The 20,848-nt window shown below is 39.7% G+C and overlaps 1 protein-coding gene across 3 annotated transcripts in view; it reads right to left on the minus strand.

Annotated features, from left to right (window-relative positions):
• Window positions 1-2,509: 2,509 nt before the first annotated feature.
• TANK (TRAF family member associated NFKB activator) overlaps window positions 2,510-20,848 on the minus strand; it is a 115,218-nt gene continuing 96,879 nt past the window's right edge. For all 3 annotated transcript variants that reach the window (XM_044417600.1, XM_044417601.1, XM_044417602.1), the window contains 5 exons: window positions 15,901-16,056; window positions 14,680-14,753; window positions 12,095-12,213; window positions 8,600-9,153; window positions 2,510-3,414 (listed from right to left, as the gene is read on the minus strand). In XM_044417600.1, coding sequence (XP_044273535.1) covers window positions 3,262-3,414; window positions 8,600-9,153; window positions 12,095-12,213; window positions 14,680-14,753; window positions 15,901-16,056 — 1,056 coding nt within the window. In that variant the 3' untranslated portion in view covers window positions 2,510-3,261. The remainder of the gene's footprint in view (window positions 3,415-8,599; window positions 9,154-12,094; window positions 12,214-14,679; window positions 14,754-15,900; window positions 16,057-20,848) is intronic.

Genomic DNA, 20,848 nt, shown 5'->3' on the forward strand with positions numbered 1-20,848 from the left:
CTCATTCCTATGCAATGATTACAATCTGGACTAAAAGAGTTCAGTCCACTTTGCAAAAGTTATCAAGTTTCGGTAAAATCCTGCATTGTGATCTGTGCATTTTTCTTAATTGTCCCAGGTCAATTGACAGGAAAAATGACTTCACCTGTGCTGAAAATGAACTTCTTTAAATTAAAAATTGAAACCCTACACATAAAAGCTAAATGCTGGTGTGGGCAGAATATGTTCTGAGTATTTATAACGTTCATCTTAGACCAATTGACTGATCAGAGGTGACTTTTGAAAGAAAACAGAGATTTGCATCCAGGGACACCAGTTCTGCATCCTGGTCAATCTAGTCCAATAGCGCCTGCTCGGGCTGGGGACAGTGACAGGAGCACCAGCACAGCTGTGTCTCAGGCAGGTGTGGGGTGAGGCCTTTCCTTTTATTTGCTCCTAATCCACTTAAGGAGATAATGAAAATTTTGGTGGCATAAGGTTCAAATACAATCGAGATATGTTAAAGACTATAAAATGTGTGGTTTTTATAAGGAATTAACAATATTTGATCAAATAATCTTAAAATCAGATAAAAATGATTAAAAGATTGTATAACTTTCTTTTGGGCATGAGAATGGAAGACAAACAAGTTAAGGAAACTATGATAACATGGGCACAAAACTTTGGATATAAAATTGAGTTACAGAAATGGCAAACGGTGTGGGAAAGAAATAGTAAGATAACCTTAGCAACTTCATATAAAGAAAACCTTTATAAAATGTTTTATAGATGATATCTATCACCAAATAGACTAGCAAAAATGTTCCCAAATATGTCAAATGGATGATGGAAATGTAAACATAAACCTGCTACTTTTATCATATGTGGTGGACTTGAGACAAGGCAAAAAAATACTGGGTTAAAATACATAAATGGCTTGAGGAAATGTTACAAAAACCTTTAACATTTAAACATGAAGTTTTTCTATTAGCATTATTTCTGATGACTTTGATAAACAAGCTATATACCTGATTCTACATGTAATTACTGCGGCGAGGATTGTATTTGCCCAACATTGGAGGAGTGAAGAGCCACATACTGAAGAAGTGATCTTAAAAAAGATTTTGGACTGCGCAGAAATGGACAGATTGACCTTGTCTCTGAAGGAGGAGGAGGATACATAGTTCTATCCAACCTGGAACTTCTTTTACTATTGGCTAGAGAAACGGGGCTATGTGTAGATTTGAATATAGTTATGGATTTTTGGAAAGAGTGAGATGCTGACCCAGTATGTCCGATGTCTTAAATGATTGATGCTTTTAATGTTAGTTTCTAGAAAAAAATAGTGAAATTTATTTTTAAAAAAGGAGATAATGAAAACTGAACTTTGGATCTTCTGCATGAAAAGCATGTAATCTGCTGCTGAGCTACAGTTTTTATCCAACGATAGTCCGAATCAGAACAGACCCATTGAAATGAACAGTCCTTAAGTCAGACCCAACATTAGACCTAATCTGCCTATTCCTTCTCCAAATTGCCCACAGTTACAACTTTTAGTCACTAACATTTCTAGAGGGTGCACAGAGTTCTTTCCCCTAATCTTTCCTTGTTTAGTACCTGGGAAACTGCTAACGGTTCCTGCCTGAATTAGGAACACATGGGCTGAAATGTGGTAGGGTTCCAGCTTTCTTTACATAAGCCAAAAACTAGAAAGGAAGATTGGGAATTAGAGAAGATACCTGTAGGGAAAGTACAAGCAAGCTTTGGAAATGAAAGATCCAAGAATACTGGGTTACTCAGGGTGCCCGGCTTCCCTTAAAAGGCCTGGCTGGATAAAGACAGGAGCAAAGGAAGTGGCCTTACACAGAGTCAGACCACTCTCCCACTTTGCATGATCTATACCAAGTAGAAATGGCTCTCTAGAGTTTCCTAGTCTTACCTAGAAATGTCAGGGATTGAACTGGGGAACTTTTGAATGCAAATTATGTGTTCTACCAAGTGGTACAGCCCTTGGTCCCATAACACTAACATTGTATGAAGTATTAATGCTACTATGCTTTACTGATACACAGTAGGGTATTGGTTAAATATACTGGATTGAGGCAGGTCCTCTTCCAAATGAAGGTAATCTGTGCAGATACAAATTTCTTGTACACAGATTTCCCTTCCCAAGAGTTCCTGTGGCAGGTTACAAAGTCGATGGCATCCAGCAATCTGGCTTATGCACACAAAGGTTACAGAGAGGCAACTTCTCATTCTTTTAGACAATATTTTTTGGGGTGAGAGTAGGTGGAAGAAAGGAAATTCCCCAGTGATTATTCAAATCCAATAACTGTAGCTTAAATCCAACACCACAGTTCAATCTTGACTATTCCATGCAGGTCATAAACAACAATATTTAGGTTTAAGACATGGGGGTCCTTAGTCCTAGTAGCAGCTTTAATAGAGTGGTGTTATCAAGTGACATCACATGCTGAAGTAATAAATGATGTTCACTAATCCCGAAACAAAGCAAGGAAAAATTACAAACTGCTCTATATTTCTCTTTATTCTGTTCCCAACAACAACAAACATGACATAGGCTATGGGTAAAGTACTTCTGTCCATAAAAATGTCATGCACATGTTCTGTTTAAATGTATTCACCAAATGAATTGTCCCATTTCCATGTCATATTAAACAGTATACCAGTTATCAGCAGGAAAGACTGGAATGTCAATGGCATGTTGCTACTCCTTGCCAATAGGCCTGCACAGGTGGCAGGCACACTTCAACATGATGGGTCTCAGGAAGAAAAAGTACACAATTAAGTGCTTAACTTGTGTCCCTATCATACCTATATGATAGGAGTCAAGTACTGAAATAAGTAGTACTTCCTTCCAAGTACATATATTCATGGTAAAAAAGACAAATGTTCAAAGGCAACCCAGTGAATAGCAGTTGAATAGAAAAACAAAGGCACAATAGTAGCAAAGTTTCAAACTCCCTGTCCAAATAATGTTCATGCAGTTCTTGTTTTCAAGCTGGATGGTCATAATCTTCATTTCTCTACTTTCCCAGCCAAATTTTGAGAAGAACAAGCTGTTGGGATAGTTTGTACACCATTTCCTTCTCTACCTTCCAAATCTGCTTTAATTGTATTAACAATAAGCCATCAGGGTTTGGATCGATTCTCTTATCAGCCTTACCTTCTGAAATTACTCTGTGTATTGGGACTGAAAATCGAAGAACAGCAACCCACAAGGCTTCAGTTTAAATAAAACTTATCTGTGTTCCAGTGACACTAAGATTTCAAGTTGAAGTGTGAATTCAGGTGTCTCAAAAAGTCCTCCCTGGACGTATGAGATGGTGGGAACATTTGTTGACAGAATTCACATATTTCAGGCTGATCAAGTTCCGAGTCTGCTGAAGGACGTGCCAATGAATTCCAGAGAGGCTGTAAGAAAGTGGGAGAAGTTAGTACTTTGTGTAAAATGAATGTTAGTTTTTTGTTTTATTTTTAACTAGGTAAGGATTATTCTGGTTTTGGTATATCTAAAAATATACAACAAACGAACATATACTCTAAATACAACAAGTATTTCATTTGACTGAAGTATGTATGTAGTCTTTTCTCCAAGGTCACAAGAAAAAAAAATAGTTCCATCTATGCTGAAGTTTAAGGCACTGGTATTGATATTATATAAAGTTCTGACTTAAATGGCACTGTATTAAAAAAAACATTTTACCAATGTCTTATATATAAAGCAATGGTTTACCAAACATGCTATTAGAGAAAGATTTTCATTCTGTATTCATGGAAGGAAAGGTATAAGATGAGCATGTAAAAAATGCATCAGCTATCATTCTGGAGTTACACTTTCTCTTCTGCAATCTTCCAATGTAATTTTTTTGGTATTTCCCACTGACTCATAGTGATCACTTGGTACTTATTCTTATGCTGCTATTCTCATTTTGTCCAAGACTTTGCTCTCTGATCATTCAATAAACTTTTTGAATAATGTTAGAATTGTTAAACTTCTATCAGAAAAGAAGAGACAAGGACACAAGGTAAAGGGTATGATTTCTGTAGCCACAACCTTAATACATACTTGGGAAGGGCAAAGAGTATTTAGAGCTAGAACAAGTTAACTAGGTTCTCTCTCTCTCTCACATGTGAGCAGCACCCCATGTCATTAATATGTCCCAGAGTCTCAAAAGCTCTGAAACACAAGACAGTGGTTCATTAAAAGCCAGAAAGGGAGAGAACCAGCAGCCACAGTTTCTTGTAGGAGTTAATTCTTTGTCTAAACAATATTTAATATTTGTCACAAGGCCTCGGCAGATTTCTATTGTGGATATTTTTACTGTGGTCAGTCATCAATCCTTGCAGAACACAGGCTAATTAGGTGTAATTACATCAAGTTCTAACAAACAGTCTACTTTTTGTTGGTGTAAATTGCTTCAGAAACCTGTCTAGGCACTGATGCGTGTTTTAAACATCACCACGAAAGTGTGCTTTTAATTACTTATTTGCAGCTCCACCTTGATTTAAGCTGGCAGTTTTAATAACCATAAGAGGAGGCATGATTAGATGGTCACAATATTCGTGCTATTCTTGTAGTTTTTCATCAAGCCAGAGGGCCTCATCTTAAGAATTTTGACTCACTGGGTTTTGATCTTGAATCAGGCTGCAAATCTCTATGCCTTACTGAAAGCAAGCCCCACTGAACCCAGTGGGGCTTACTTCTAGGAAGACTTGTCTGGGGCTGCACTGCTGTCCAGTATCCCAAGCCTCTTGTGCAAGTGTGCTTGCTGAACAAAGCATTTATTATTCAGGCATAATTGTTCATTGTAGGCATAAGTAAATATTGTGGTAGTTTTTCTTTTGAATCTCTGCTGATAGCAGTATTTGATGGAATTATGCATATTTACAGAATTATTAAAGCTTCAACCAATTATTTATTCATCTTTTATTCAATTATATACATTGCATACTACCACAAAATACCAGATTCATTTTGCTTAGATACTGAAGGAAGCATAAGAGAGCTTACAATTTAACAAATAGGAGTAAGCGCCTATTGTTTCTATTTCAGTAGCACATCAGCACCAAAATAACCTTAAAAATAAACATGTGTATCCTTAACTTGCACCTTATTTATCAAAATGTGACTCCCTCATTAATGAATTAACACTGCAGTTTGACTATTTAATCCGTGCAGCTCTTATTATTTTGATTTACTTAAAAAAAAGATATTGGTTTGCAGTTATCACCAAACTTTGGGGGCTGGGTGGTCATCAAAAGGGAAGATTTGGACTCTAAAGATCAATTAATATATGCAGATATTTTTCTGCAAAATTAAGTATAGATTCATGCACATTTTGTGGAAATAGTGCTACTTCCACATTTTTAAAGTGCTGGAGATGTTCTTAGTATTTGCTTTTATTAAATTCTGCAGCTCTACTTGCTGAACCAGTTCCCTGGATGTCACAGAATGCAGACAAGCATCAGAATCCCAATCCTTCAATTTAGTCTACATTTTTTTCAGTATTACAGTTTTCAATCCAGGTGTTTAAGAAACTGCAATATACTAAGGAAGCAGACTCAAGTTTTTATATTTAGTATCTGCAAGGAAGAGCTAAATTTATTATATCAACTGAGAGCTGCAGCTCTAACGACTTATGGTTGCCAATTACACTGCATTTAAGTTTCCCCTCCTCGTCTTTATTTGTTAACACATGTACTAAATATATGACAGAAGGTCCTTGTTTGCTGGGGGAAGGGGTGGCGAAACATCAGGCATGTAAATCAGCACTACGAGGACGTCAGCAATGGTGCATTCTGTCTGCAAGGACCCAAGCGTTTTAACGCTACGATGCAGGCAGGATGGAAAGCTGCCTGCAAGTTGTCTTCAAGTCACTCTTCATAGCTATTAAACGGAACGAGGTGGCCTGCTCAATTAGGAGAGGACAATGTCATTGTCCTGTCTGCTCCATCTTGGTCCAGCACTGACATTAGGTCAGTTCTGCAGTTCATCAGGGCCTGTGGATATCAGCGGAAGATTCCAGCCAGAGATTTATTGCAGTTTTCCCACTAAAAGGTCAGGAACTTTAAAACAAGCATCAGGAAACAGGACCATTGTTTTTAGCAAATGAAACCCACACGTTTCATACCACTGATAAATAGGCGTGCGCATGCATTTAAAAGGATGGTGCTTTTTCCTCTCTCCCTACTGTTTAGCTGGACTTGACATACAGAGATTTCAATCCTTTATAAATGACCCTCCATCTTTTCGAATAAAAAGTTATGTAAAATTTTTAGATAACAAAGACTATAACAATATTTAAACAGATACATGCAGCTGCATATTTAATAGATTCAAAAGTAACATTGGCTTCTTTTGCCTAAGTTTCTGGATAAGAGGCATAATTTTAATCAAAGGCCTTATGTTCTACATTCCTTCCTGGATACAACTAACAAATATTGGAGCTATTTTCTGTTGCCAGTTTTCTTTCCCAAATATAAACACTTAAAATATGAAGGCTTCCTGGCGACCACTGAATTATAGTACTGGCCGTTCACATTTGCAAATATATATCCTGCTAAACTTTTATTTTTATATGTTGTTTTCCAACTTCACACCACCAATTCCCCTACGCTTTTAAAGCTGCATACTTCTCTATCAACTTGCATTCACATACCAGCTGTTTCACATGCTTTAATATACAATACAGGGTGCCATCTATTGAGAAATGAATACACAGACTAACTAGTTAAAAGAACAAGCAGGAGACATATTGGAGAAAAAGGGAAAGTAACAAGTAATAGAATGGATGTTTTACAAACACCACAGGAATTCTTACTAGTAATAGAACAGTTTAATTTGTTTTGTTCTAGATCAACCCAGAATTTGACATTAGGAAAAATAAAAACTGTTAAGTCATCAAACAATTCCATAGAAAAAGTAATGCCTAATATAAAAAAGCAAGATTTAGTACCAATATATAATCAATTGTACATTATAAATGTACTGCTTATTATGCTTATTTTAAAATAAGACAGAAGGCAAATTGAAAAATTTGGTCATATGGTCCTAAATGTTAAAAACACTATATAATGAAACTGGGTAAAATAGGCAATATTTTAATCTACTAAAATAATTTAATAAATGATTAAATCTGCAATGATTTGCAGAAAGGAGGTACTTGCTCATAAAATAAGTGCTTCCATTTCAGAATTACATTAGCGCTACCTTATCGACAAGCCTCTTTAATCTGGTTGATACTTAGTCACTAGTTCACTTGTTTTAAACAGGGTTAGTCAATTTGAATGACAGCAATGCCACTGTAAAGTATTTTGTAAACCACAGCACAGTGCATAAAGAAATGATTGGAAAAGATTATTTACTAGTGCTGTATCTCAGATTAAAATGCTTCATTTCATTCCACAGTTGCTGAAAATATTCGATCACCTCTCTTATTCGATATGGTTCAAAAGTAAAATGACTACATGGATGGAAACCATCTGGGATCCATGTACAGCACGACCTGCGTGTTGAATCAGAAGTCAGTCAATGGGTGCCTTGTTTCCTATTAAAATATGCATAGGACTATAGCCCAATAGCAGTCTGCTCTGCTACTAGCAAGAGAGAGATTGCATCTCCTTTTTCTAAACGGAAGAGCAGCAATATGGTACCTGCTTAGATGGTGCAGTGAAACTATGAGGCGGTGCAAAGTGGAAGAGGGGAAGCAGCAGAATGGGTGGGCAGTAGAAAGAAGAGAAATGGACAGAAAATGAGAATGGCAAGTACCCACTGCAACATTATTTGTAAGACTTGAGTAAACCAACTGGAGTTGCTTCAGAACTGAAGCTCTAAACATTTCCTTGTTCATGGAAGCATCAAATATGGGAGGCTTATATAGGGATGTGGCAAAATTCTCTTAATTTCACACTTTGAAGTTTGGTTTGGCTTACTCCTGTGTTCCTTTGTAACATGGATTTTCAGTTTGTTCAAACAGGAAATCTTCACACTTTCCCTATATTTCCTAGCATGAAAATGTTTGTGTTTTGAAAAAAAATAATAAGAAAAAATTCCTCTCTCACACACATACACACAAATATATTTAAATGATTGGGAATCTGTGAACATCTTTTTGTGGTGTGGGGCAAACGGTCTTCTGGAGTCATAAGTAGGACAAGTTCAGCTATGTCAACTAAACTGAAATTCTTGTACATTCTTAGGAATAAGTAGAAACTGAAATATATTTGGCTGAAAACGACAATTGATAAACATTGGTTTTGTAGATCTAAACCATGAACATTTTTCAGCTGAAAATTGTCCTTGTGCTTGATCCAGAGCCTTTTTCCTAGCTGCAAGAAAAAACTCCTGTAGGATGCAAACTCCTGTAGGATGCAATGCAATCCGTACTGTGTTCTGCTTGGAGTGCTGGACTGGGCCTGCAGAATACAGAAGCCTTTTGCTGGCTGGGTGTGCATCAGAGTGCATGGAAAGCTTTGAGCTTGGCCTCAATGTAAGATGAGGTGGAGAACAATTTACAGAGATGGTTATGTATTATTTTTCAGTGGTGCAAATCTCTTCAGAAAGGTGGTATAGAAATAAAATAAAAGCAATAAATACCTGTTGCGGCACTCCAGTTCTCTCATTTGTTTCTAAGGGGGGAAAGTTTATTTCGAGAACATCTTGGTTTGAGAAGACTATGGGTATACGGTTATATAAGAAAGCTTTTTCCAAAGGACTCTGGATCGTGTTTGTGTGGGCTGGTGGTTTGATTACGCAGGCACTTGGTAGGTTATGCACAGCTGATGTACTAGGATCAGTGCCACACTCCTCAAACAAGTTATGTTTCATCTCACTGAAGTTTGCAGCTTGGTCTCCAAGGTCCTGGTTAAACTGCTGATCCTGAAGCAAGTTTCCAGTCCCAGCTGTGCATACGATCGGTGAAGTATCTGGAGTACTCTCCAAAAAGGTAACATCATGGTCTGTAGGGGGGAATTTGACGTTAAACTTAGAAAGGGACTCCACAGAGTTCTCTTCCTCCTCTTGGCCCATTCCTCTTGGTGTGACTTGTGGGAAGTGTGGAACATCCCTGTTTATCTCCTTTTTAACCCAAGGATTACAAAGGTCATCTGCTTGTTCATCAGTGCACTGAATAGGCTTGGAGAATGGAATTTCTGTAAAGACAGATGCAAAAGAAATGGTTAAAGACTATCTAGAACAGGGCAGGCAACGTGTGGCCCTCCACAGTTCTTACTATTCCACACCCTGGCTCTGTCGTCCAGGGCTGATGGGACCTGCAGATCAGGAGGGCTACAACTTGCCTACTGCTGATCTCAGACCAGTTATAAAGCACATCATCCAGTGTTTGATGCATTTTGCCAAAGTCAGCAAGGTCAAACTGTGAGAGTATCAGAGCACATTTATACAAAAGGCCCTTTCCCTGGCATAGTCTGACACCACAGCCAGCACTAGGGCTCTCCTGTCTAGAGGAATCAGATACTTGCTAAAACCAGGACTGAACACTCCGCAATTGCACTTAAGTCCCACTTGGCTGCCAATGCTCTTCATCAGCAGCCTAGCAATTAGGGAAGGTTTGTGCATGAAGGTGCGGATGCTGGGCATTGTCATTCTACACATCTGGAGGTTACCAGATTGGGGAAAGTTAAATTACATAGATCATTTTCAGGCCTCACACTCACTACTTAAATATCGATGACGTAGTTCTAGACTTTTATCAATTTCTCTGTTGTTTGCTGGTTTTTAAAAGAGTATATTATTCTTTTAAGTATTTGTATTGCATTTTTGTTTATAATGTATGAAATCCTTCTATTTTTGTATGTAATCCACTTAGACAACATTGGTTATTGGGAGGGTTACAATATAATAAATAAACAAATAATAAATTCATTATTGCTGTGGCCCAAATTTCAATGTCAACCCTTTTGTGGGAGGCTGTAAATTTGTTCTGATGAGCCACTTGCTCAAGGAAGTTGCTGGCAGGGGGCTTTCCTGCGTTCTTCCTCCCGTGTAATTCTACTGCCACTCAGGAGGCTCTCCCACTCTGGGGAGAGGCGGAAGGGGCACTGGGAGCAGGACTGGTGGGAGAGGTCCCTTTCACAGATCAGCTTCCACAACCAAAGTGCTAGAGGTCAAAGAATGAGAGAGAACTCTTGTCTTTAATAAAGTTCTGACTCATGCAGCATGTTTTGCTGTGGAGATTCTCTAGGCCTTTAAGATTTTTAGCCCTTGTTGGAACTGTTGCCATAGAATGGAGTCAGCCCAGATTTGGGTGCTGGCCAGACACAGAAAATCATCTTAACTGTGACACACCAAGAGCTAAATCTGAACAGAACTGACCCTGTAGCAGGACATGGCTATGATGAACCCAGCCCGGGTTAGCCTCTTCACTACAGATGCTACACAATAAAATACTGCTAAGAAATACTGCTAAGTTGCAGTAGCTTTTGAAACTGGTCATAGATATGCCAATACTAGCAGTTAGGTGCAATGCTGATTAGATTACAAAAGAGTGCTATAAACTGGGCAGTGATGATAAGAAAAACCAGCAGTTCGGATCCAAGACTGGGAGCTTTCTAAGAGCATCTGCTCATGCTGGATTAAACAGATCTCGGTCTGATCTAACAGAGAGGGTTCCTAAGACTGAAACAAGGCACGAAGTGGGAGAAAAACATTTCTCCAGCAGAATTACTCCCTAAAGCAGCCTTCCCCAACCTGGCAACCTCCAGATGTGTTGGACTAAACTCACATAAGCCCATAGGGACTTTGGTGCATTTTGCTCTAAGACAAATGTATTAATTGTTCCCAGCACATGCAGTTTGCTCAAAACATTCCTGGACAAGCCCCTGAAAGGAGTCTTATGGATCAGTGCTCTTGGGCCACCCTTCTTCCAGCAGAAATGGAACATCTGGATTTGCCGATTGTGTCTGTCACATTATGCTTCAGGGAAGGATCCCAGTGGAGAATAAAATGCACTCAGACAATATGCATCCTTTCCATATGAAGAACATTGGCTACCTCAGGACTGGATCACTGCACTGCAGTCTTGTGGAGCTCCTTTTGAGATGCTCTGGAAACTGTAGCTAGGGCAGTACTGGGCAGTCACATGGCTGAATGGGGCAGCCTGCTGCCATACTTTTGCTGGAAGAAGGGCACTGCATGCACAGTCACCGGGCCACTTTCAAGGTGATGGCATGTAAGGCCTTAACATAGCTTAGAACCAGGCTAACTAGAGGAGCGTCTTCTCCCATGCTGACCTAGCCATTCACAGGCACCTACAGGTCAGGGTCTCCTGGCTGCCCCACTGCTTACACAGGTCTACCTGGCAGCAGCCATGGGGAGGGACTTTTCTGCTGTGGTGCCCCACCTTCCAAATTTTCTCTTCACTGTAGTGTGGCATGCACCACCCGTAGGAGGGTTTGGGTGCTGTTGAAAATATATCTGTATATCTGTTGATTTTGATACTGAGCCTAGTAACTTTTCTTTCTTGCTGTTTGTGTTTTTTCATTTGTATAGTTTGAAAGCATTTTGTACACTGCTTGTGATCTGATAATGGAGACAGGTGCATTTATTATTTTTATTTCTGCAAATCCCACTGTATCTTTGCAATTAGCAAAATAACTTGGGGCAACTTCACTCACTAGGCTTTCTTTCCTGGAGAAAATCCTTGCATAGCTGTCAGGGGATGTGAGGGGAAGAAGAAAAGAGTACGCCATTTACTTCTGAAGCCAGGGAAGAACGTCTGCAATGTTGCAAGTAATACTGGAAAGCCAGAAGCAGCTTTCCAAGCCATGCACTCACAGCAAACTGAACAGTCTTATCACACTTTACAAGCGACAGTGCATATATACACACACACACACATTCATACACAAGGGTTCCGCCACACAGGATAAATGTCATGAAGAATTGCTTCATAACTATAGCACGCCACATGACAAATCACAAGGCGGCAGGGCTGATCTCAAAACTGCTTTGGAAGCACATGCAGTGTACAGCATAGTAGAACAACACACACACACACACCACACCACAATACAAAGCAACGCTTTCAGTCAAAAGAGCTGGATGACAGTAAGATCTGCAGTATAGTGATACCAGTTACGGGTTCTCTCTGTAGATTAAATTTACTCAGCTGGTCCGTCTGTGCTCTTGCTAGTGTGCGTATTCGATAAAATTCTTCCTTCATGCCCCAGAAAACTGTCTCCAATTCATCCCTAAAATTCAATAATTTCAGATGTTAAGCAGCATTACATTCTACCCAGCTGTCTTGCCACAGCCCTGCAGCAAGCAAAATCTTGGAAACATTGTCTCTGTTACTATATTGTGGGGCCAGACTCAACCCAAAGAAAGACAATGTAGGACACGGCGATCTGCTCTCCCGGTATGTTCAAAACAGCAATGAGCTGTAAAGCATGTGCTCACATTTGGAGCAGAGCAATATTGCCGGGGAGGATACTTTGAGCCATTTCCCCCTTCAATGTCTCCCCAGTGGGGATGGAGGGATGTTGGCCCTCCATCCCCTGCTGGCTGCTACTGGTCCTGCTGGGGGAGGGGGCAGGGGAATGCAGGCCAGATAATGTTTTCTACTTGTTTTTCAATCACTCCCAGCAAAACTAATATGGAAGAAGGGTGGATTTATTCTGGGGAAATGCCGTGGGTGGAATTTTCCTTCTTTCATTAGTAAGCTCCTACTTAGGCTATTTTACTGTACATGTTCCAAAAGAATATTGGTGATTGATTCAGTATGATAATGAGTGACTTCCCTTGCTTCTTCATTAATCCCATTATATTATTATTTGTTTTCCTTCTTTTTGTTGCCTTTGATTTTTAAATAAAGTCTGACGAGAACAAGAAATTAAAATGTCCAAAACACCTAGCTTAGCAAATCTGATAAAAACAAACTAACAGAGGGTCCTCCTGTGTTTGGTTTATAGTTCAAGAACAAAGTATTGATACAGCCTGCCTGGGCTGGCACTTTAACTTAAGGCAAAGTGAACCCTGGGAGTGCTCCACTTGAGTCCCTTTAAATATTACAGAGAAGAAAAGATTGTGAGGTGCAGCTTCTCCCATCACCACACGGCCCTGACTGGCACCACCAGCAGGCACGTTTAGTGACATTCTCCTCACCATGCAATGACTGACGATATGTTGGGAGGTGGGTGAATTATCTGTTAGAATTTGGACCCCGGCCAATGGAGGACCCAGAGTCATTTCTGGAGAAATGTATGTGACAAGTGTGCGGGAAGGCAAGGCCAACTGTTGGGGGCATTGCTAGGTGCTTAAAAGATTTGGCGCCCAGGCCTGTAAGGCACAAAGCTGCACAAAATGTACACATTCTAATTCCTTACTTTATATGCACATTCAGAAATAATGATCAGGATTAATTTAAATTGCACAGGAGGCAAAGCCAGACAATTTCTCATCCAAATCATCTCAAATAATTAATTTGCAACCCACCCAGATAATTCCAAATCAGTAGTTCCTCACCAATTAAAATTAATTTGCAATCTCTCACTGTTCCACTTCTCTCTCTTCTTCCTGTAGGAAAACTCTCTGCAGCCCATGCAATTAAGTTCAGATGAACATCTTCCATTTACATCCATGGATCTCCAGGACCCTGGGGAATACATGTGGGCCCAGGGACCCTGCCTAACATTGCCCGTATCCCTGTCCAGCAGGGTGTGAGACCCTGATATGGCTGCAGAAGCACCAGGCTTCACTTTGCCCCTTCCCCCCACAATGATGAAAGCTCTGCCTTGAACAGACACTGGTGCATCCAGGTCTCAAAGGGACAAAGGGCCAAAACAGGCTCTCAGGAGGACAGAACTGATCCATGCGCTAACCAGGCAAGTGAACATGCCAGTGCACAGGCAGCTACCCACTCTTCCTTTTGGAACACACAGGGTCAGACCATGGGTTTATCTAAGCCCAGTACGCTGACTGGCAGCAGCTCCCCAGCTAGGAGATACTGGGGACTGTACCTACTAGGGCTTTCTGTGTGCAAACCAGGTGCTCTGCCACTCTGTGGCTGTTCTCCTTCTGACTAAACATTCTCTGTGTTCAATGAAGGTAAAAGAGAAATGGGTGCCAGTACAGTGGGCCATTCATCTTCTCCTTTAACCAAACCTCCTGGTGCTTAAAAGCAGCGACAAATTTTGAAGGGCCATCATGAAAGCCCAGAGGCACACTTACAAGGGGAGACCAAAAGTTCAGGCAGCTGTTGATCCAGATCAACAAATCTTTTATCGGAATGTTCATCTCCACCAGAAGCAGGTCTTTTGGTAAGGCTAATGGGTCTTCATTGCTCATTCAAGAGCACATCACCCCAAAATAATTTGCAATGTAACAAGGAACAATATATTGTTGGGAAAAGTAATTTCCTCCCAGCTACTGTGAGGACTGCAGCTAAGCTCAGAGGGAAAAGGAAAGTCTGAAGGGGGTGGCAGATGATATCCACCTCTTGGCTAATTAGAAAAGTCCTGGCACTGCATCTTGGCCCTGGTGACATTATATCACTGCTTCAAAGTGATTCTAGAGATCTTATTCAAGACTTGGGGATGGGAAAGGAGAAGATAGGAGAAGAGGAAGGTCATCGGATTTTTCAATCTGAAACCAAGAATACACTTGATATAATTGAAGAAATACCCCCTTTATTTATGTACTTTTTAAAAGTGATGTACCTTTCATAGACAGCTGCAGTAAATGCCCCTGGAGATAATTCCTGCCTAGACAAAGCATGTTTTTCACTCCTTGTCTTGAAAAAGATCAGAAGCATGAAAAAGAAGAAGCTTGCATTACAACAGCCTAACACAATGCATCCGCACAAATTAACACATTAAACAGATTAACAGAGTAACAACCTGACACGGGCACTAGCCTGCCTCCCCCTTTTAAAATAAAAAAATAAAATGTAATCATCTTAAAATCGGTGTTTGAAAAATGCATTAGCCGGAAATCTAACACCACATCCTCATTTACTTAAGGCGCTAGAAAATGCCCAAAGTATCTGGGTACCTGGATACTGAAATAACTGTGGCATGCTATTCTCACTGATGCAGAGCTTTTATATAGGTGACAGTGAATCTGAGTAAGACATGAAGCTCTGATACTCGATACTCGTCTATATGTCATTTTGTTTTATATGGTTTTATATGGTTCAGTCCCATTCCATACAATGCATGGATATTTTCTTATATTTCATATTAGGAGAACAACATTAGGAAAACAATACTAGAACAGAACACAAACATCAATTCTCATATATATTTATTGTATGCATCAGATCATGGCCTCATATTCATTCCAGCAAGTAAACTATCAGTAAGGACTCTGCTACACTCTTGGATAAGCTGGGCCAGGGCTGATAGCATGAACTGGATCAACGGAGAAAAGTTATTATATTTGAGTACCACCTTGTGGATTAGCCCAGCATTACATGGGCGTTTCATTCAAAAGCCTAAAGCCAAAGTTGCTACAAAAATCCATCTTCTGTGCAGCTTTCAAAACTTGAAAGGTTGTCTGACAAATGAAGTCAGCATGATCTTTTCAGCAAAAACATGGATACAAAGGCAAGACAGATTGTGTATTTGCTTTTCCAAAATGACATTTACATTCAAATAGTCAGTAAATCAATTGATAATTACCATTTCTAAATTCTACACCGTGTGTGTGTGTGTGTGTGTGTAGACAAAGTGTACAAGACTATACAAGGTATGTGGACAGAATGGGACTGAATAATAAAACAGCCATGAGCATAATGTCATTTAGTTTATGGCTTAAGAAACTTTTTTAATTTTATAAGATCAAGAATTTCTCAAGTTGTCTGTATGAACAACTGATAATATGCCAAATAATAGAGCTTGACCTATTTGCAAAGCTGTGGCTCTCTTTGATATCCTTACCTCTTTTTCAAATGCTTCATTTATTTCTTTCAGCTGTTTTTTCAGATTCCTTATTTCATCTTCTTTGACTGTGATAATAGATTCAAATTTCTTTTCTTTTAGATTACTTTCTTCTTCTGTTTGTTTTAATTTTCCACTCTCACTTTCCAATTGTTCCTTAAACAGAAAAAAAAATCACACACCCCACACAGCACAGTTGGTTAATTTTCAGGAATGCCATTATAGAATAGACTATTGTAGGCTAAATTAAGTTTTTGCAATCTGTGAAAACGCTTTGAAAAAGGCAAATTCCATGTTAGGGTTCATTAGCAAAGGGTCTGAAAATAAAACTGGCAATATCATAATACCTTTTACTAATCCATGGTATAACCGCACTTGGACAATGGTGTATGGTTCTGGTTCCCTTTTCTCAAAAAAGATACTACAGAGCTGGAAAAGGTGCACAAATTGCAAGCAAAATGGTAAGGGGGTAGAACAACTCCTCTATAAGAAAGGGATACAATGCTTGGGCTTTTCATTTATTCTCTCCCCCCCACCCACCCCCCAAAAAAAGGCAAGCAAAGGAATGTGATGGAGATATACTGTCTACCAACCAAAACCTTTTGGTTATTGAGAAAATTAAAGGTGTAATCCTATACACATTTGGACAGAAAAAGGTCCTACAACACGACACAGCTGGTTGGGGCATGCTGAGAGTCACAGGATTCTTTTCCGTCTGAAAATACACAGCATTGCACTCTATAGGTAGATGAATGAATGAATGAAAGAAAGAAAGAAAGAAAGAAAGAAAGAAAGAAAGAAAGAAAGAAAGAAAGAAAGAAAGAAAGAAAGCAAGCTTATACATGGCATGGTGAAAGTGGCTCTCCAATGGCTCTTCCAATTAGCTTAATGGTGGGAGTACAGGACAGTCAAAAAAAAGTTCTTCTTCACAAAACACACAGTTGCACTATGGAATTTGACACCAGAAGATGTGCTGGTAGTTCCCAACCTAAAAGTGTTTTAAAGGGGAACTAGACAAGTACATGGAGGATAAAGCTATCAATCATTACTAGTTGTGATGATGAAACCCGATCTCCAGAATCAGAATTTGCAGGTCTCAGAATTCACTGGGGAACCACAATGGGAGAACCCAATTGCCCTCATGTCCTGTTTGTGGGTTTTCCAGGGGCAACTGGCTGACCACCGTAGAATTGGACTAGATCGTCTATGGTCTGATCCAGCTGTGCTCTTGCTTTTTTAAATACAATCAGCCATGTACACACTACTATCAAGTTAGGCTGAAATAATTAAAAACCATTTACTGTAACATTCAGTTACATCTCCTTGTGGACAATTATTCAAAACAATTGTGTGTTATTTTGAATACATAAAAGAGTCACACTAGCAGAATGCATATTAGTGCTTATAAATGTGGGAGATGTTGTCTTATTCCATTTATATACTCGGTTCACTAATATTTAATTAGTTTCAGCATGTGCTAGAATCAAGATAAAGTACATTTAAAGAAGGTGACAATAGTCTTCAAGGATCGTAATTTCTGGAACAGTTAAAATGTAGCTATTTAGCACTTAATGACTTAGGATTTTGCAAGACTCGAGCTATAAAGCTTCAAAGTAAAGAAATTAAGGCTTTAAAAATCTCTTTCATACATTGTTAAGCTATTAGTTTTCTGTACATGATGACAGTCTATACAGAGAGGGGGAAATGCTTCAGTGAGAAAGGAAAAAAGAACAAATAAAGTTATAAAATCAATAGCTGAGCTGTCACTTCTTGAAGACCAGAGGCTTCAGCTCTGGTCAATGAAAAAGAACCCTAATGCAGTGTGTGATATGTTCAAATAGTTTTTCTTTTTGCAAAGTGAGAAATAACAATGCAGGGATCAAATGAATAAATGCATAGACTGAAGAGGGATGAGAATGGGTAGCTTAAAGACCCTTTCCAAAATGCCACAAAGCAAACAAGAGATGTTTCGCTCCACTATGTCTGTTGCCTAATGACAAGCAAAATGTCTGAAATAAATTTCAAAATTAATATACTGCAATACCTTAACTAGGCCAACACGAAGATTACAAAATACACACAATAGAGGGATTTTGGAATTTTTCTTATCTACCTAGCTGTTTTTTATTGGAATGAAATAGATGTGTGTGCTCTGTAACTTTTTAAATGTATGCACATTTACCTGAGAGTAAGTCTCACTGAACCCAGCGGGATGAACTTGAATTGAAATACATACGTAGGATTGTGCCTTAATGTACTCCTATTCCCACTTGGCAGTAAAATGATATATCAGAGATAAATGGAATCTGACACCAGGCAGTACAGAAAGAACCTCTCCTTTATTCTCTTGCCCCCAGAATGATCATGGCTCATCTGCCTGAAAGGAACCCCAATCCTCAATAGGTTATTTATGTTTTTCAGAAGGGAAATAAGTGTATGGAATTATTAAAGAATATAAATTTTTCCTAATGACTAAACAACAAGGGTCAGTTATTTAGGGTTCTATCAGAGAGGCATAAGAGAGTCGAAAATATAAAATAAACATCTGCCAAGAAGGTCAGAATGTGTAAAGGTAAGCCTGGAGGCAAATGCTTTGACACAAGTGTAGGTCAGGATAACCATGTACAAAAGCAACTCAATGTTTTCTGCTGTGATGTTTTCTTTTACTAATCAGTGCAAAAGGCTGAAAGTATAAATCCGCTGTGCGTGATGACTGTGGCGGCTGGTCTTGACTGGAGACGGGTTCACACTCCACTGCTAGTGTGCACCTACAATAAAGAGCCTTTTAAAATATAAAATTCACTGCAGGTATTGCCTGTCTTCTCATGATCAGGCAGAGAACAAGAGGGACTTCTTTTTTTGTCGTCAACACTATGTAGGACATGGATGTTCTACCTCGCAAGTCTCCAGTCACTCCCTGGTTTCCATGGGTTATGTTTCATGGCACCCATTGCCAAAAAGGCAATGCCAGATGGAATAGAACTGTCACACTGCTTGTCCCCTGCAACAATGCCTCCTGCAGCTGAAAACTAGGATCCCACCAAAGCAGAGGCACTGCATCACTGAGGCCCATGCACCATAAGGAAAACATGAAGAGGCTCTCCATGTTCTTCTCTCGGCAAGGCCCTTGCGTTTCTATGTAAATTTGCCCTTACTCCAATAATGCGAGGCAGTGTGGTGATGCAGTTGTAGTATTTAACTGGGCATATCTGAACTCAAGCCTACCCACTTGATTGGGAAGCTGGCTGGAAGAATCTGGGCCACCAGCTGACTCAGATAAACCTACTTCACAGGGTTGTTCTGAGGATAAAATGAAAAGGAAGACCACTAAATAAGCCACCTCAGGTTCCTTGCAAGAAGAAAAAAGGTGGGACATAAAAGTAACGACACTATGAAGTAAATATGAGGGCTAATCTTGGATTCCACATTTCTGAGCTATATACTTAGCAGGCTTTTGAAACTAAGAGATGCTAGCACAAAACAAACCTGTAACATGAGAGAAGCTATTTTTAATTGGTCATTTCGTATTTTCTTCTTTTCTCTGCTATTTTTATTACCTTGTTTTGAGATGCCTAGAGAACATTTATTATTGGGTGGTCTACAGAAATATAGCAGAAGTGGAATGCACTTTGGGGTTTGGTTGGTGTAGATATTTTAGAAGGAAGGAATCTGTTTTTCCATAGTGCATAGAAAAGAATGCTTAGCAGCACATTTTATTCAGAAGTAGGTTTGTCTGGAAGCCAAGGAAGGTGATGGTAACTGGAAAGCAAATTTAAGATGTGAAGGAGACTCAGATTATGAATTTCAAAACAGATTTAAGCACAAAGGTTATTATATGAAAGAGAAAGAAAGGCTTAAGTGTAGCAATTTCCAGTCTTATCTTCCACAGCACAAGCAGACAGAAAAAAGATCACCAGATGTTCGGGACTTCACTCCTAGAAGCCCCGGCCAGCAATGCCAATAGTCAGGTATGGTGTCATCTGAAACCCAAAACATCTAGGTATTTACTTCCTACCCAGTGCTGTTCTATAGGGGCTGATCCAAACATTACACAGCAGCAGCAAAAGCTGGAATGCCACATTGAACAGGAAAGTTCAGTACCTCTTTATCTCCGAAAGAGGGAAACTTAAATATGTGAAGCAACGCTAACAGAATTATCTTCAATGACACCAATTTGGACCAAAAGTCAGTCTGGTAAGCCTACTTGGGATAGTTTCTCATGAGACCATAAAGACAGAAGATTATCTCTTTTTCTCATTGTATAATGTCATGACCGCAAGGCCTCATCTACACGGCCTGTCACAAGTCATCTTATCTATTCTGGCTAAGTCATTGGTGGCCATTTCCCACTAGGCTTATTTAGAAATAGGCAGCTTAGAGGTTTTATAGCAGGGTGGCAGCTGGGCCAGACCATGCTTAATAATGAAGCAGGGGTTAGACTGGGAATGGCTGACATGGTGCTCTCCAGGCGCTTTGGCCTACAATTCCCCTCACTGCTGGCTAGAGGGCATGAGATGTAGACCAAAACAGATGAAGGACCACAACTGGTTTCTGGCCCCACTGAACAGCAAACTGAGTATGTGAAAAAGGGAAAACCCTTCCTCTCTCTTTGTGGTTCCCCATAGCTGATTTTTCATCTTATACAGCAGGGGTGTTAGTGCCAATTTCAGCCTAGGGGTTACGTTCTGAGGAGTGGAGGTTGGGTGGGAAGGAAAAAGAGATGAGGCCAAAAAGCCCCAAAGACCAATGTATTGCAGACTGAAGTTCTGATTGCCAGTAACTAAGCTTTAGAAGCAGCGATCCAGCCTTTCAGAAAGAGGTGAAACAGCACCCAAACTGGGAAGCCATCAACTGATGGGTCGTTGAGGGAACGGAGTGTGGCCTTCTGGAGAACTCCAGAGGGTCTCAGTTTTGTACCTGAGATACAGATTAACATGTCAGGGATCCA

This window comes from Varanus komodoensis, unplaced genomic scaffold (genome assembly GCF_004798865.1).
Source record: "Varanus komodoensis strain SLA01 unplaced genomic scaffold, ASM479886v1 scaffold9, whole genome shotgun sequence".
NCBI lineage: Eukaryota > Metazoa > Chordata > Lepidosauria > Squamata > Varanidae > Varanus > Varanus komodoensis.